At 41.9% G+C, this 19,014-nt stretch overlaps 1 protein-coding gene across 1 annotated transcript in view; it reads left to right on the forward strand.

The window, feature by feature from the left end:
* The first annotated feature begins 5,658 nt into the window (after positions 1 to 5,658).
* LOC124950511 overlaps positions 5,659 to 19,014 on the forward strand; it is a 19,930-nt gene continuing 6,574 nt past the window's right edge. Inside the window, exons 1-3 of the mRNA XM_047497292.1 lie at positions 5,659 to 7,358; positions 11,866 to 12,075; positions 12,824 to 13,104. Of these exons, the coding sequence (XP_047353248.1) occupies positions 6,389 to 7,358; positions 11,866 to 12,075; positions 12,824 to 13,104 (1,461 nt within the window). The 5' untranslated portion in view covers positions 5,659 to 6,388. The remainder of the gene's footprint in view (positions 7,359 to 11,865; positions 12,076 to 12,823; positions 13,105 to 19,014) is intronic.

Genomic DNA, 19,014 nt, shown 5'->3' on the forward strand with positions numbered 1-19,014 from the left:
TTCGTTTCTCACTCTCACTTACCAACTTCCACATGCTTCCACGGCAAACTCGCTCGCACATTTACCCTTGGAGGCATGGGACCGAGGGTTCAAGTGTCACGCGAGGAACGCACAGCGGTGTTGCGCTGGAAGACACCACGACAAGCTTAGAAATTAATCATTTTTGCCTGACCGACGCTAGGTTTGTACTTTATGTTAGATAAAACGTTAAATGTAAATCTTCTTCTTCTTCTCTTTTTTTCTTTTTCTTTTTCTTTTTCTTTTTTCTATTTTTTTTTTTTTTAAGCATAGTTCAAAACAAAAACCAAAACTAAAAATATATCAATCCGCTATATGGTTTCTCATAGAGCACAATTTCGTTTTTATGTCAAACGGCGAAAAATCATGGCCGCAAACGCGTGAAGTTTTTTTTAAGGGCACGAGCTTTCGAGGTGGACGCGAGGCCAAAACGGCGAAAACGTGTCTACGAGCAGACGACGACGACAACGACAACGACAACGACGACGACGACTACGACAACGACGACGACGACGACAACGACGACGACGACGACAACGACGACGACGACGACGACGACGAGGACTCACCTATTTCGCTTTTCTATTTTACGGAAACCAAGCACGAGCGGAACTGGAAATTGTTTTCTCACCCTTCCCTCGTCGATGTCCACGAAAACGGTGTATAGTACAGGGTGGAATACGTTTTTTTTATTTATTTTTAGCCTTTTTTTCTTTTTTCTTTTTTCTTAGTCGTTACATTTTCTCTCCAACGACGTACGTGATCATGGCATTCGGCGTTATTCCTTTCGCGGATATTTAACGTATGTACTTTACGTGAAGAAAAAGTAAAAGTTTACTTTCTTAGCGTAATTTAATACGCCCATTACTTTTGACGACAATTTTTGAAACGAATCGTTCGTTCCATTTCGTTTTAACGTGTAACATATTTTTCCTTTTTCTATTTTTTTTTTTTTTGTTATAAATCAAACTTAAGTATATTATCTCACTAATTAAGATATTATAGGAGAATATATAGATTTTTAATATTGCATTAATAACGTTGCATCCATTCTTTTTCGAAAAAACGGACAAACGTGTTGAAATCATTTTTGGCAAATTTTTTCCCTCTTTTTTTTTTCCTTCTTCCTTTCATATTTTTTTCTTTTTCTTTCTCTTATTTCTTATATTTTTGAAATTTCGAGTCTATACGAATCGTACTAGGATTGTATCGAGAAACGTGGTTCTTCTCAATGGTAAACAGAGAGAACTAGAAAAGAAGAAGACGAAGACGAAGACGAAGACGAAGAAGAAGAAGAAAAAGATTCGTAGATTCCATCGGGAATGTATATACGAGGCATACATCGGCTGTAGTACCTACCGAAGTTCTCATTTCAGCGAGATATCGGATTTTTCCTGGCTCCCCTCATACCTCCTCCTCCCCCTCTCCTCTCCTCCCCTCCCCTCCCCCTCTCACCCTTCTTCTTCCGTTCTCCTTTATTATCCGCCTCTGCTTCGAGTTTCTCCCTCTCCTCCGTCGTTCTTTATACCAAACAAAGCAATCTCGAACTCGTAGCGACAGCAGCCCCTACGTGCGACTGCTAGGTGACAATTTATATACCCACCCAACTATATAATAACTTACTCGATACGTCTTTCTCGCACGAAGCTACAATCGTTTTCGCGCTTTGCTACCTCGATTGTTCTTACCCGAACTGTTACGATCTGTTGATAAGGAAAAAAGAATGATCTGCCATTCGAAACGATGCTCTTCTCTCTCTCTTCTTTTTCTTTTCCTTTTTTTTTCTTTCTTTCTTTTTCTTTTTCTTTTCTTTTCTTTTTTTTTCATTTTCTTTTTTTATCTTAAACATCTCTAAGTCTAATATAATAATTTTGCGAGTAATTATCGTCGATATTATTTATTTCCCTCTTTAAAGTATTAAAATCCATATGATACTTTTGTTTATAGATAAACTCACGAAAAATTGATATACGAATTGGAAAAGGGAAAAGTATTCTTATATAATGTCAGATCATTGAGAAAATCTGTGGCAAGTAATAAAGCTGATTTTTAACGGCTGATTCGTCTCATTCGGCGTAACACACGCATAACTGTATTTCTTCGCACAACGATTATAGTCGATATAATAGAAAGAAGAAAAAAGAAAAAAGAACAAAAAAAATATATATATATATATACTATAGTATATAGTATATATAGATAGATACAGCAGCGTCATAGGATAAGAGACATAATACCGTGGCGTCATATGCTCATAACTGCCCCCTATCAGAATAATATTATTACTTTGCCACCCCCGCTATTATCCTTCGGGAGCGTAACGCGTTCACTTTCTCGTAGATATCTTTCTCTAGCTAGCATCAATGAAAGCAAACGAGTTCGTAAACCGTAGAAAATCATCGAAATTCCACGATGAATCCTCTACTACATTTGAAGTAATCATTGTCTCCAAATAATGTTTTCGCGGAGCAGCTTACAAGTGAAAATATCAGTTTCTAACAGACGGTATCTTCATTAGCATTATTCGGAGATCGTGGACCGCAAATAAGTTTAAAGCACAGGCAAGGGAGGTACAAGGATGCAAATAAGGGTGATATCGGTGTAAAAGGAATAGAAAATATTGTCTACCTTTCTTGTACCGTTTATACTTATCCTCTCTATTATACGTTCAACTGTAATCTAATGAAACTCGTGTAAGAAAATAAAAAATATATTCTTTTTTCCTTTCATCCTTTATTTATTCTTTTTCTTTTTCTTTCTTTTCTTTTTCTCTTCATACTTTTTTTTTTATCATCACAAACATTTGACCATAATATAAATTCGAAGAATAAAGTTACATGAAAAATCCGATTTACAAAAAGAGATTCATATGAAATTATTCGAGAAAACATTAAAAACGTATAGCATCGATAAAAGGCATCCCCTTTTTTTTTCTTTAATCGATGGAGCGGGCAGAGTAATAAACATATAATAGAATCTCCTATAATAATTCGAGGATTCCCTTCCGATGTTCATTTCATGATTTTTTTTCTTTTTTATTCTTTTTTTTTCTTTCTTTCTACGAGCAAGCCTTCGGCACTCCTCGCTTTAACCATCACCGTCTCCACCACCACCACCATCACCACCACCACCACCACCACCACCTTTACTATTAGCAGGGGTATAGCTAGGAACAGCCAGCACCCCCACCGGTTGGTTCGAACGTCGCTGAGAGGGTGATAAGTCGTGACGTCGACGAGGTAGAGGTGATTTCGAAGGGTAGGCGTGGCTGTGGAATGCCATAGTGGAGGTGGAATCGAGAAGGGTAGGGTGGCCCGTGCTATGCTCTCGTTGGCTACCACTACCCTCCACTACCACGTGGCGTCGAGGATGTCGGTGCTGGCCGACGTTTTAGAGGGTGGAAAAGCGTGTAAGAAAAACTACCCTCTCTCTTTCTCTCTCGCTCCTTCTCTCTATTCTTCTCTCTCTCTCTCTCTCTCTCTCTCTTTCTCTCTCTCTCTCTTTCTCTTCCTCTTCCTCTTTCTTCCCTCTCTTCCCGCTAATAGACGGCGAGTCCACTTAAACGCACCGCGCGACGATTTTCTCTCTTTTTTACCCCTTGACGAATCAGCACCCCACCTACACCCACCTACCCATCCATACCCCCACCCTCAACCCCTTCTACTTGCCGTTCTTTCAACCTCTCCTCCATTCTCGCTCCCTGACTTTATTCCTCGATCGTTCGACGGTTATATGTGCGCTCATATAATGCGCAAGTTTACGTATGTACCTACCTCGTTAATTGCATATCGAGAGAACTTTGTTACTAGTCATCCTGTATTAGGCATTGGCCTGGTATCATATAACTGCACAGTATGGATGTATATATTATGTATGTACTTAACCAACCCTCCACTCCATCTCTGCACTCCTCCATCCCCACCATCACTTGCGATACTATACGTATATGCATACGCGTGCGTTCGTCGAATCCGACCTGAGTACCGGTATGCCGCTCGTTAATTTAATTAACCCTACCGACATTTCCGCCGGACGCGCATTGCCGCCGTACACCTTCAACGAATTTTCCTCGTCCTATGTATCTATCCATCTAACCATCTATTTATCTATCTATCTATTTATCTATTTATCTGCCATGTGCGTCTTCTCTTAATATCACGAAATGTACATTACAGGGATATTCTCCTGAAATAAAGGAGTTAAATATATTTTACTGTCTCTCTTTAAAATTTTAATGGATCGAAATTTGATAGGTTCTTATTTTAAACTCGCCTTAATAAAAAAATAAAAAGAAAAAAAAAGAAAAAGAAAAAAAAGAAAATGGTTGAAAAAAAGAGAAAAAGAGAAAAAGAGGAAAAGAGAAAAAGAAAAATAAGAAACAAAAAAATCGTCGGTGAACTATAAAATAAAAAAGTTTTTCTCTCTCGTTATGACGATTATCGCAATGATTATTATCATTATTAACTCTACATGTAAGTTAACAGCTTCCTAATAATCTTATAGGCGTTATTATTGGCCGATCGCCGAAGTGGCTGGTCTCGATTATAGTTATTACTATTATTATTATTATTATTATTATTACCATCATCATCATCATCGTCGTCGTCGCCTTCGCCGTCGCTCGTCGTCGTCGTCGTCGTCGTCGTCGTCGTTGTCGTTATAGCAACTTGCAAACTCGAGGCAACGGAGAACGGGCACGGACGATCAGAAGTATGCAATTACACCGGTGAATAAGTCATGCCGCGCGCGATACTGGCCCTCACTACTTGCGCTCCTAAGTAGAGAAACACGAGACTCCGGAAGACGTGCATGCGTAGTGGTGAGAGATAATAAAGTTGATAAGGGTGTAGAGTGAGCTGCTCGACGTCCCCTACCATTCGACCTCGAGAGGGAGAGAGAGAGAGAGAAAGAGGGAAAGAGAGACGGACAGAGAGAGAAAGACAGACTGACAGAGGGAGAGAGAGAGATAGAAGTATCGCAGAGGGGTAAGTGGGCGTGGCCGGGGAATAACGTCGAAGCAAGCGATTGGACGATTCGTGGGGCGGCTTCGTCAAATAAAATCCAATCGTTGCTACCAAAGGAATGCGAATCTCCGGAGCTTTTTTCCTGCCTTCTTTGGTGTAGAAACTTCCACCACCATCATCGGTACTACTCTACCATCGTCTCTTTCTTTCCCTATCGAAACGCCTCCCTCTCGTCTTCATCTTCTTCTCTCTTTCTCTTTCCTTCCTTCTCTCTCTCTCTCTCTCTCTCTCTCTCTCTCTCTCTCTTTCTCTCTCTTTCTCCTTCTCTTTCTCTTTCTCTTTTTCTCAATTGTGGTGGGGAAGGGGAAGGGGGTGAACGCAGCAGCACCGTTTGATGGGAGTATGATTTTATTACGGCATTACCGAGCGAGCCAAACCCCGAATTGCTCGGCTTATAGTCTGTATTATCTCACCTAAGAGCGAAAAAGGTGCTTTAGTGGGGGGTTATAGAGAAAAAGAGAGAGAGAGAGAGAGAAAGAGAGAGAGAGGGGTGATGAAGGAAGGAGGCGTCGGAGCAACCACCACCCCTTCGCTCTCTCCCTTCTTCGTTTACTCCCGGCCGTGGTAAAGGTAGGAGGGGTGTCTCCGGGAAAGGGAGGGAGGATGGGATCTCGAGTGCCAACTATATGCTGCTTTGTGGGCCTTCATTCGAGGGTCGCACGCTCGCACGTTGCGCGCTGCCACACTAACCCCCCTTCTCTGTTCTCAAGCGCACGTCAGTTGACATTCCGCTGCCGAAATCGCACGTTTCTCTACCCGCTCGCATTCGCGTTCCTCTATACGATCGACCACGCTAAGAGTATTTCTTTTTTTTTTTTCTTTTCTTTTTCCTTTTCGTTGCGTAATTTTAAATTGATAATGGTGCTTGTGTCGTCTTATTTATTTTTCTTATATCTCGTGTGAGTACGAGAGTGAGTGAGACAAAATTTTCAATGGTTTTCCACGAGCGAGGAAGTTAAAGAAGAGAAATATTGTTCATGATCATTTTTTAATTTATACAGAATGGCGGATTAATATCTCTCTTTTTCAATATCAGAAATTGTATAGCGTCGCGGATGTAAAACGATCGTTTTTATTTTTCGGTATTGCGAATATGATTCGTTGATATTATTAAAAAAAAAAAAAAAAAAATAAACAAAAAGACAGAGAGAAAAAGAAAAAAGAATGTGTGTCCTTCGATCTTGACGAAGTAGAAATGTACGAGATCTCAAAGAGGATGGTTTAATGGGTCCTCGATAATTATTCGAGCAAAGAAGAAGAAAGAAAAGGAACGTAAGAAGAAAGAGAGAGAAAAAAAGAGAGAGAGAGAGAGAGAGAAAGAGAGAGTGGAACAAGGGAGCCGTGCTATGTTCCCCTCGTCAGCGGCGATGCTGAAGAATCTGCAGCAAAGTGCAATGACCTCGCCCTTCTTGATGGAGAATCTCCTCCAAAGTAAGGCCTCGTCAGGGACGGACTTGACTAGTCTGACCTTGAACTGGGCGGCTAGTTTGGTAGCACGACAGCGGGAGAGAGAATGCGAGGCTAATCTACGAATCGGTAGAGAGAGATTGTCTCCAACACCACCGAGTGTAAGTCAAGAACACTCGGAACAGCAAAGATCATCGATAGTTGGATCACGAGGAATTGATCGATCTGGTCAGATGATGGATTGCAGGGATCATCAGCGAGCGAATAACAACGGTGTCGTTGTTGGTGGTGGTGGTGGTGGTAGTAGTAGTAGTAGTAGTAATAGTGGTAGATTGGATCGTCAAATTCAACGGGACGAGAGGATGCAATTCCTTCGTGGGAAGGAAGGACCTCTGGAGAGAGGTCAGAACGCGTACGTCGACGTTGAGAGCGAGAGAGAGTCTCACAATAATGTCGTTGAGCGTCTGTGCGCGATGGAGAGACTCTGCAACGAGAGGATCGAGAATCGATCGAACTCGGCGATGGACTCGTGCAACTCGAATGCCGATGAGGATCGTGTCTCTACGGAGATGGACGGTGGTCTTCACGGCGAGAGGGATCGGGATGATTCGGGAATTCTCACTGGCGAACGTGTCCCTTCCTCTATCCATGCGGACAGGCGCTACGACCTTGGATGCAGAAACGTCATGCACACGTCCGACGATATGACGATTCACGGGGAGAGGGAGGCCTCGGTGAGCAGCGAGCGTGGACTCGACAGGATAGGCGAGAGGACGACCGCCTGTTCCTGCGGCGACGAGCAATGCTTGGGACCTGCCTGTAGGACTATACAGGAGAAGGAGAAGCCGCAGCTCAAGTTCAGCGTCAACGCGATACTCGGTGGCAATCACGATAGGAGACCGCATCCTGGTAAATGTTTTCTCTTCGATGTACGATATTAACGTCTTCGGAAAATGATCTCTAGCATCGTTAAAACGAATTAGATCCCGTTCTTCTTCCCTTTTTAACTCCCTTTCTCTCTCTCTCTCTCTCTCTCTCTCTCTCTTTCTCTCTTTTTCTCCTTCAAACTTACATCTTCGAAACGACGTTTACAAAAAACACGTGTACTCTCATTGACAATAAAAGTATAAACATTTTACCGTCGCTCGTCGTGAGATGAAACTTTTCCTTACTCGTCGGATAGAATTTAGAGTGTTGAAACAAAGCTCACCACAAATCAGTGTCGCGAGCAGACTTCTGTCGGCGGTCCCTAAATCTCATCCGCACACCCTCAAGACGAGTCGCAGCGTGCGTGCAGGGTGGAGCAAGGGCGTCAGCTGGTCGGCCACTTACCTTCACCCCAATATTAAGCCCTTACGATTGGTGCCTATAATATTAGACAAGCGGTAGAATCCAATGATGTATTGCAGGCCGCTCTTATCGCGTTTCCTTTCAACTGCCGACGAACCGGTCACTATATTGATAACCTTTGATAATTGTCGGACCATTAACAGGCTTGCTTCGTTATTACACTTTAAATCGTTTTACGCGTTAACCTATCATCGGGTTATGCGGTTTATAACCGACGCCCTAAACGATAAGGAATTGAAATAAATGGTACAAAAGTTTCGAGATATCGGCATGATGTCATTAATAAATCGTTTAACGTTGTACATCTTTCGACAGCCAATTCATTTTCGATAGCCCAAGGTACATACCTGGCGCTGCGATTACATTATCCGCTTTTCAATTTCTCCCGATCATTCGTGATAAGTATGACGTTATAGAACTCGTAATAATGTTAATGACGCGTATTAATCGTCCGACGGATCTCCGATAGCTGTTTTAAGTATCATAACGAAAGTCTTTTATTAACGAACGAGATTGTGGCGTTCTTTTCTTTGGGAAATAATTTTTCTGGTGAAAAGAAAAGAAAAACAAAAAAAAAAAAAAGGAAAAGAAGAAAGAAAAGAAAAATGAAAGGAGCAAAAAAAAAAAAAGAAAAAAGAAGAAAAAAAGCATACCAGAGGTGGTACATAGGAATCATGAGTTTAGTTCGTTCGGTGAACTCGGCCATCCCGTCATTGCGATCCTCGCCCGGCTCGTCCTTTTTTTTTTGTTCCTCCATTCCATCTGTACCATTCCGTGATTGACACACCGTCGATGAAGTCCACCCGCGGCGCGATAAACGTAGCGGATACAGACGTAGCAGGTACGGCACGGCACGCTGCACGAGGCGTCACGATCGGTAAAGAGGGAGGAAGATAGAGAGGTTGGGTTGGAAGAACGAGCGAGCAAGAGATAGATAGATAGATAGATAGGTAGAGAGAGGGGGGGGGGGGGAGAGAATGAGAGGGGGTGTACAGACAGAGATAGGCAGGGGGGTTGAATGTTGCATTTAACATCAGCGAATTGCATGCATGCGCCGTGAGGACCGCGAGGATGTTCGTGGCTAAATCGGAGGAGGAGGAAGAGGAGGAAGAGGTGGAGGAGGAGGAGGAGGAGGTGGTGGAGGGAGTAGGGGGAGGAAAGGGAAAGGGGTGAGGTAGAAGCCGATACGGAGGGTGGGATTTCATGCATTTGTCGGGATATAGTGGATGCATTGACCGTGCCACGTGCATGTGTTACATCCCTTCTCCTCACCTCTCGCTCCACTTCCACTTCCAGCTTCACCTGCCCTCCCCCTTTTCCTCGGCCCCTTCCTCCTCTCATCTCATCTCTCCTCGTTCGCCCGCCATGGTAACCACCCCCCTCGCGAGGTCGGACCGACCGGCACCCCCTTACACCCTCGCCAACCAATTGTACGTCATGTCGAAACGTAGTGAAATAATTGCGCGAAAAAGTGATTGGCAACAAACTCGAAATTCATCGACGAAACGAGAGTGCGTGCCGGGGTACACGCGTCGTCGAATGGCCGGATGGGTGGTGGCCGCTCTCCCGGTGGGATGTTACGATAGAAGAGGACGGTTAGAGGGTGGAAGAGGATGAGGAAGAGGTGGAGGTGGAGGAGGAGGAGGAGTGACGAGAGAGCGACGTTGAATTTCGAATACCATTTTCACTGGTCGTTGGACGATTTACCGATCCTTTCTCTGTCACTCCTACTAGCTTGCCTTTCCCTCTCTGTCTCTCTTCTCTCCTTCTCTCTCTCTCTCTCTCTCTCTCTCTCTCTCTCTCTCTTTCTCTCTCACTCCCATTCTCGATTCGCTCTTTGTCCTTCTGTCTGTTCATGTTTTTGCTACATACAGCGATTATTGATATTTTCCGATATCGAATGTGTCGACGTGACGGGATTCGTTATAAATCGCGATAGAGAGAGAGCGCGGAGACTCGGCTCCGAGATATACGTATATATTTTCTCTTTGCTTTGTTTCCTTTCTCTTTCTCTCTTTCTCTGTCTCCCGATTTAGTTTGTTTTATGCGACTGATGGCTACGCGACGTGGCTGCCTATCGGTTTTTTTTAAATTAAACTCAGGTACACGCGAACGATAGAAACGTTGTGTTTCGGTTAAGTACGTAGAAGAGATGAAAAAAGAAGAGAAAAGGAATAAGCGAATGAAAGAGAGAGAGAGAGAGAAAGAGAGAGAGAGAGAGAGAGAGAGAAAGCGAGAAAGGGAGTAAGAGAAGGAGAGACATAAAGAAAAAGAGAGAAAGAAATCACGAAATCTTCGTCATCTCTCGATTTTCATCCCTCGTTCTAAATTCATGCGACCCTTAAAGAATTCCTTAGAAAAACAAGATGTTCTTGCACGGACGATTAATCAAGAGGATGCTCTCTAACCGAGGCGAGCACGAAATTATATAGCAGGAAATCAGTTAGTTAACCATGCGTGTTAAATAAACAGAGATCATATTGAAACGAACTACGTTGAATTCATTCCACAGATCCCTTCCTCACTTGCATATCCCAACGTGCGCATATGTCTCTCTTTCTCTTTCTCTTTTTCTCTCTACCTCTCTCTCTCTGTCTTTAGCTTCCTATTCAGAGGGAAAACCTGCAATGGTATCTAGTTAATAATGCATCAAAAACCTTAATCCCTTAGAATAACCACCGATATGTTATATACCGTATGCGGTAGGTGGAGATAGATAGGTAGAGAGACAAAGATAGAAATATATATAGGTATATGTGTGGAGGGGGCAAGTAAAAAAAGAAAAAAAAGGAGGGTCCTTAAGCCTCCCGTATATAAAGAGAGGATATTACAACTGTAATAACACACGCGAGTCGTTTCGGAGTTTCTAGACTCTACGAACCAGAGTTTTAATCTCACAAAGAATAAGCAGAGAGAAAAGGGGAGAGAGAAAGAGAGAGAGAGAGAGAGAGAGAGAGAGAGAGAGAGAGAACTAGATAGTTGTAAGGGGTGGAAAAGTAGGCCTTGATGTGAAGACCATCTCAAAGGGGGAGTGGCGGGTTGAAAAAAAAAGTCTTCCCATTCAGTGTTTCCGTTGGAGGTTAAGCCGTTATTAGTCCGCCGTCAGAACTCTAAGTTGCCGGAAAGCTTCTCTCATTGGCCGGCTACGAAAACAACGATAAAAGGCGATGAGTATTTTATGGGGTCTACAGGCACAATGGGACCTCGTGTATGGGCCATTGTCAGGGTATTGTCTGTTCGAACGCGCAAGGCAAAGCTTCCTACTACCATTTCTCTCTTTTCTATATTTCCTCCTTTTTTCGCAACGAACCGCCCTTTTCGTTTTTTTTCCGCGTCTCTTCTAAATCCTAAGCAAGGAATCCCCATTATTTTATTATTTTTGAACACGTCAATTTTTTTCCTTCTCTCTTTTCTTTTTTTTCTTTATTTTTTTCTTTTTTTATTTTTCTCAAACGCGTTCCTTTTCTTGGGCGTGGTCGTACGAAGAAGACAATAGAAAAAATTATATAGATATACATACATACATTACAATAAAAATCGTAAGTAGATGGATCCCTCATGTCAGAGGATAGGTCATTTTATCGATGATCATAATTCGAAGATTTTTTATCTTCTTCTTTTGTTTACTCCCTTTTTCTTATTTTTTTTTTTTTTTATCAACGAAAAAAAAAAAGAAAAACAGCAACAATAATTACGTACATTTATTATTAATTCAAAACGTGCAACATTTAAAAAGATATCAACACTCCGATGGTAGACGGTTATTCTACGTATAACAGTACGGAACAGAAACGTAGTATTATTTACTCCGTCGGAGGTGTTGAAGCGTGCGTCAACAGGAAGTCGGGATTTGCCCGGAGCCGTCAGGAGGGTTTACTCGGGGGTGTCAGCTCGAATTATGCGTCGCAAGGAATACACCGACTTAGGCGTTCTACCGCACGATAATCCAGGTTCTCGAAATGTTCCGAGGGATCATGTTAAACGTACCGTAATGCGAACGTATATTTCCTATCTTCTTTGATTTAATTGATTTTTTTTATCACTGATCACTCGTATTTTTCAACAGAGAACTTTCAAGGATTGCCACCGGAAGCGATACCCGCCTTTCTGCAAAATTTACAAAATTCAGCAGGATACAACATAGCCAAGCCCATAGCGAGACCTGCTGCATATCATCCTTATCACAGGCCAAGTCATCAACCACCACAACGTCATTTGCCTCCAAACGCTCATCACACTCTACAACAATTATTTTACAGAGGCCCATATTTAACCGGTGAGTCCGAGAGATTTTTTTCTATTTTTTTTTCTTTTTTCTTTTTTTCCTATTCTTTTCTCTCTCTCTCTCTCTCTCTCTTTTTTCTGTTTATTTATTTTTGTTTATTTATTTATTTCAGTATGAAATTCATCCGTCGAGAGTGAAACGTCGAAATAGAAAGAAAGCTCGTGGTTCGCGTCATTTTCAGCTTTGCCGGGTCGAAAAAGTTAATGAACAGACGCCGCACACCGTGCGCTAGACGGAAACGGGTTTTCGATGAGCATATAAAAGCGAAACTTCCGCATGCGGTGCAGAGAACGCCGAGCGTATAAACGCGCACGGGTACGTGCTGGGGCACGAGTTTATCGAATATCTTGTTATAGGTAGGCTCGTATGGGACATGGAGTGCATATGAAGTGTAGTGAAAGCACTACCATATTATGTACATGCACCGCCACAAGCGAAATGCACGCATGCAACAAGTGCGTGCAAATATCATCGGTGCAGATAATACCATCATGCTCAGCTTGGCAATATCGCGCAGATACGATCTGGAGATTCAATTGGCCGTTCGTTATTAGATGACTTTGATTCAATTGCTATCGGGCACGGGTTTCGACAAGCGATCGATGAACTTCAATTCTATTCTACGCCATTTTTTCCTTCTCCTTATATCAACTCGAAATATATCTACTTGTACGTTAACTCGAAGAAATGAGTCTGGACCAATCGTTTTGATCGGACAATTCTTATTTCTCTTATTCAGTCGCAAATTCTGGTACCGGAACTCATCATCCGGCGGCACCAGGTGGTGGAGCTGCATTTCCTGGTGCCATTCAAGGTGGCCTCGGTGATTTCGCTGGGACAGGATTGGTCTTTCCTTGGGCGACGAACGCTCGTGGAAAGCCACGAAGAGGTATGATGAGAAGAGCGGTTTTTTCGGATCTTCAAAGACGCGGCCTCGAGAAAAGGTTCCAAATACAAAAGTATATCAGCAAACCCGATCGCAAGAAACTAGCGGAAAAGCTCGGCCTTAAGGATTCCCAGGTGAGAAAATTTTCTTTAGGATAATTTTATCTTAATTCATTATTAGTTGAAATCATTGTAAAAATTGATTATTAATTTAGCGTTATTTCGTTCGAACGATTTGCGGCAGGACGGATATCTATCTATCCGTTTCATTGACGGTAGTAGCACGTATGTATATACGTATCAACACAAAGAGGAACATCGAGTAGATGCACGTAGAGTTAGGCACATAATACACTCTCGGTTTGGGGTTAATCGGGCGATGCCAGTTCATTAGTTGCACACGTACCTACCTACCTACCTACCTACCTATCTACCTATCTGCAACACGTACGACCGAGCAGCAGAACGAGCGAGTGCAAACGTGCGCGCGCGTGCTCACTCGCTCGTCGCGCAACACACCAACGTCCCAATGTCGTTGTTCCTGGTGTTACCAGCTTGGTTCGGCTGTGGCGGCGCTAATGAAACTAAACGGTACCGGGAAATAGCGCTGTGAGTTAGTTTCATTTGATTTCATGAGCGTACTTCGCCGCCCGTAGCCGCCGAGCGTGTGGTCCACGTTAACGTTTGCGAATGAGAAATTTTGATGGCAACGTGTAAAATATTAAAAGTAGAAACAGGGACGAAATTTTTCTTCAAAAATCGTATTTATTCCTCCCGTCGGATGTGCGAATTGCTTATGAAAATTTTTTCTCAGCAAAAAATATTTTGATTGGTCCCCTCGAGAATTTTCGACAACAGAAAAAAAATGAGAAAAAAAGGAAACAAAAAAAGAGGAAAAAAAGAGGAAAAAAGGAAAAAAAAAGAGAAAAACCCGACGACGTTCGCCAAGGCCCGTTCGACGCTACGTGTGCGTAACTACTGGCTATAAGCTCGCCCAAACAAGGACAAGGGAAGCCTCTGGTAACCGGTAAAGGAGTGAATGGCGATAGAGAAGAGGAAAGAGGGTGACGCGAGGGAATATATCCTCATGTATAATTCACACCTCGAGCGCCATGCCTTTACCCTGATTGGTCGAGAGCCACTCTTGCTACTGGTTTTACGAGAAAACCTAAAGATCGCGCATGGACGAAGGCACACAGATACACACTCAAACATACATTCACACATTTAGATATTACATATTACACACACGTAGATACGAGAAATCTGTCGTTTAGTTCCTTCGAGAAAAGTGAATTTTGACGTCTTGCGATTTTGTTCGATATAAAAAGAAAATCGTCGAATTTCACTTCGTCGCCTACGTGTCGGATAATCTATTTTCTTTTCTTTATATATAAAGAAAAGAAAATATATATATATATATATATATATATATATATTCATTTTCATGTTTTTCAAAAGGCTTGGACCTTCGTTGATAGATTCGACATAAAGAAAATTTACATTGCTTCTCTTTTTACCTATTTCGTGAATGATTCGAGGAAAAAAATCTTGAAAGTAAATCATTGGAGAAAAAATTTTTATTGAGTTATCGAGCTCTCTAACGCACATGATCTGCGAATCTTTTCTCAGTTTTAATTAAAGACGTGCGGTCTACGGGCGGCATGATAATAATAAAGCTTTTCTAGGAGGAGAGAGGGAAAGGGGGGAGGATTCCGAGGAGGTGGGAGTTGAGGAGGGTTGGGGAGAATTTGTGGGTGGCGGTGCGGGCTAGAATCCGCACTTTGCGATAGTCGAAGAGAATGGGGCGGAGCAGAAGGAGAAGTTGAGGTGCCGTTTCACTCGGTAGCCTTCTCGAGCTTTCACTACAGTTTATGACGAGGGTGGGTTTAAGAGAAAACGCCGAGGGTTAAAGGGGGATAACTAAAGTAATTAGTGATGGCGAGTGAACCTACCCTCCATGGTTCGTTATATCTATAGAGACCGATCGTCGAATAACTTGGACATCCTCTTCGAGAGATCACTACGATCTCTTCTACTCGTGGATGAAATTATGCGAGCGTTAACGCCGTCGTCGGGTCAATAAATATATTAAATATTAAACGTATTTCAACGTTTTGAATTATTATCTACGTTTTGTTGAACGTAACAATATTTATTCTTCGTCATGATCGATCAATTTTCAACAATCGTATGATTATAACTTTTCATTGGCTATACTTAATCGTCTAATTTAACTATAAAGATATGTCAAAACGTATATGCATTATCCATTATTTATATTTTTATCTAATAATTATTTCAATAAGATAGACGCCCTATAGCACGTGTATTTTATCAAAACCTTTTGTGTCGCCCTTGGGCGAAGTGTCATCAACGCGTCAGTCTTAAATTATCTGGAATTAAGACGAGTCGAGTACTTCTCTTTCCTTCTTCTATTTCTTTTTTTTTTCTTTTTTTTTTTTTTCGTGCCCGAGACATTTTCGCCCGCCGTCGGACGAGCGGAAAGCTTTAAGGAAAAATCGGTGAAAGCCCTGAAGGCTTGTTATCTTTTTCATAATCAAAACCGACGGCACGGGAGTTTCCCTTCTTACAACTTGGCAGGGCTGTCAGAGTCACGCTGAGCTCTTAATTCGCGATAAGAGAGAGAGAGAGAGAGAGAGAGAGAGAGAGAGAGAGAGAGAGAAAGAGAACGATTTTACTTGTCGTCCTACCATTTAATTCCTCGTCGTTAACTTCGCGTCACAGGATTCTCGCCTTTTCTTCTTTAACGATAATAACAGATTATATTTTCGTAATAATTAGATATCTTATTAGAATTGGAACGACATTATTATATCGCTATAATAGAATCCATTCGATTTCTTTGTCCAAACGACGAAGAGTTTTCTCATTCGCGTTTAAACTAAACCAACACGGACGTTTAAACTAAAATGAATTAAATTACTTGCCCGAACATTTCGTTACCTTGTTCCTCTTTCGAAAGATTTTAATTTCTTTCGAAATTATAATCGCGAGTATCACATTATTTAAATATAACAATTGAGTTTCCTTAGTATTGACAACCATTTAATTTTCAAATAGTGATTTCATTCTTTTTGTTTGTTTTTTTTTTTGTTCTTTTTTGTTTCTTTTTCTTTTTTCTTTTTTTTTTTTTTTTAATTTTTATCAAATTAAATTGTTTCTCCTTTTCAATCAAACTCGATCGATTGATCGATCGCTTTCGAAATCGGATTGTGAAACGAAGTCACTTTTCCCTCTCTTTCTCCTTCCCTCCCTCTCTCTCTTTCTCTCTCTCTCTCTCTCTCTCTCTCTCTTCCTCCCTCGCTATTTGGAATTTATCGAATTCAACGTCGCTAATGACTCCGCGAAGCTCGGAGTAACTTGTGTACTCGATTCAATCTCTGCCCATAGAACGAGCAGCTTGCCTTTTCCCACGAAACTGACACTGACACGTTAGATAGATCGACCATTAGGTTTGCGTTTCAACGGGATATAGAGTTTCCAGGATTTCATCGGTCAAATCAATTTGTAGCCATTAGAACAGAACTGAGATTGCCTTTTACAAAAGGCGCTTCCCTAACGTAAGATTCGTATTTACAAAGCATCAAACTCGAGTTATACTTAGTTATCTTAGTTATTTCTGATTCTTTTCGAAAACAAGCAAAAAAAAAAAATAAGAAAGAAAAAAATAATAGTAATATTGCAGCAAAAGGAAACGTACTGATATTGAATCTTCCCATTAATTTTCGAAAAGCTTCGCCAAAGGAATAGTAAAACGCAATAGATACACACACACACTCTCTCTCTCTCTCTCTCTCTCTCTCTCTCTTTCTTTCTCTTTTTTCTCTTTCTTTCTCTCTCTCTCTCTCTTTCTCTGACGATTCGAGTCGCGTAAACCGGCATGAAAGTTCGTTATAACGTAACCCGCCGTTTTAACTTCCCTCACAATCTGCCGTGGATATTAAAAACAAAGGCTGCCTCTTGCAGGGCATAACATGAATATAACGTTGCGCAATATCTTGCGGCTTAAGCTCTTCGGCTTAGCCCATGGACCTTCATGCATTATGGATTTTACTTTGAGAACGCGACGCTATCCCGAAGGTAGAGGAGCTAAGAAACCATGAATATACAATACTCTAGTATGCATATAGATTTCTCCTTCGTGAATCAACTTTAATCACTTCTACAAAAAAGAAAGAAAGAGAGAGAGATAGTAAGAAAGAAAGAAAGAGAGAGAGATAGAGAGAGAGAGAGAGAGAGAGAGAGAGAGATACTTGCACGCGTTTTGACATTTGCTCCGTTGAACGATAAAACTAACTTTAACGATTACGAGTGGTCCTAACCATTACGACGATCGAATTAAACCCGAACATTTACAAACTTTTCAATTTTCATTTAACGAAATTATCGATTAAATAAGTACTTAGATATTGTTCATCAATGAATGATTATTCTATTTTCCTTGTTAGATCAAAAAATTCGTAAAGGAGAAAGATATACCGCGTAACGTCCGGTTATCGCTTTTGGCTCGTCAGATATTTCTCTTGGTAAATATCACTTCCGATTTGTGCCAGGTCGTAGTCACTCTCACAGCTGTAGCCGCGTTATACGACCAGCACGCAGACGGATTGTAAATTCGCAAATTGTGTCCCGAGCGTAAAGGCAACCGGCAGGCACCCCTCGAGCGAACCACCAACGCTAACGGAAACCAACGTCGATTCTCGAAATACATTCTCTCTCTCTCTCTCTCTCTCTCTCTCTCTCTCTCTCTCTCTCCCTCTCCTTTCCGCGTTACCACGAGATCGTATCCATAAAACTCGATGGGTGTATAACGATAAACATGAAAAGATCCTTTTTCATTCGTGAAATCCCAATATTTCCGATCGAACCACGCGAATCGAATGCAAATTATTCGTGAAAGTTTAAAGAAAACTAAAAAAGTAAAAAAAAAAAAAAAAAAAAAAAAAAAAGAGAGACAAAGAAAAGAAAAAAGAAAGTGTCTATAATGTTTACTCTAATATCTTAACGGATATATATTATTATAAAAGCATGTACGTTTTTATTTTTCATTATTATAGCAAATTAATTTTTATCGATCAGATAAAATCGATTTAAAATCTCACGAACGATTGTGTTCCGGTGTCTCTTTAATAAATTCACGCGAAAATTTATGTGCCTCTTTATCTCTTTATCTCTCTCTCCTTTTCTCTCTCTCTCTCTCTCTCTCTCTCTCTCTCTCTCTCTCTTTCTTTCTTTCGATTAATAGGCGACGTTCCTTTCCATACATCAGAGCCGATCGTCGACTAGCTTCGCCCGCAGAATCTCTCCACGGCGGCAGCTTTGCACAGTACTTTTTACGTTTGATCTCACTCATCCCTTCCCACTCTTCTTGGAGGGAGACGGTACTCTCTCTTTCTCTCTCTCTCTTTCTCTCTTTCTCCCTCATTCTTCTATATCCTCATATATCTATCTATCTATCTATCTCTTTCTCTCTTATATAGGAACATCGAACTGCGGGAGGAAAACGGTATTCCAATGGAGAAAGAGAGAGAGTGAGAGAGAGAGAGAGAGAGAGAGAGAGAAATAGAGAGGGTGAGTACCGAGGGGTAGTTCTGAGGCCGACGTCATAATCGATCGTCTTTTATTAAACTGCACCAGATGGCGCCACCACCGCACTAGGCACTGCGTGGATGGCACGAGAGAGAGAGAGAGAGAGAGAGAGAGAAAGAGAAAGACAGCCGAAGAGAACGAACGGCGAGTCGTACCGAGGACGAAGAGGGTAGGCGGAAGTTAAGGGCGGGCGGTCGGCCAGGCTCGAGAGGGGAGAGTTAAACGGAGGAGGATTTCCAGCTGGGGGTCGGAACCGTGGCTCTCACCTCTCGTGCACCCTTCTTCACTCTCTCTCTCTCTCTTTCTCTCTCTCTCTCTCTCTCTCCCTCTCTCTCCCTCTCTCTCTCACTCTTACTCTCTCACTCTACCGCTTCTCTTCGAAGGTAGAGAGGGTGGCTGCAGCCAATCGTTTAACGATTACCCACTCGCTCA

This window comes from Vespa velutina, chromosome 7 (genome assembly GCF_912470025.1).
Source record: "Vespa velutina chromosome 7, iVesVel2.1, whole genome shotgun sequence".
Lineage (NCBI taxonomy): Eukaryota > Metazoa > Arthropoda > Insecta > Hymenoptera > Vespidae > Vespa > Vespa velutina.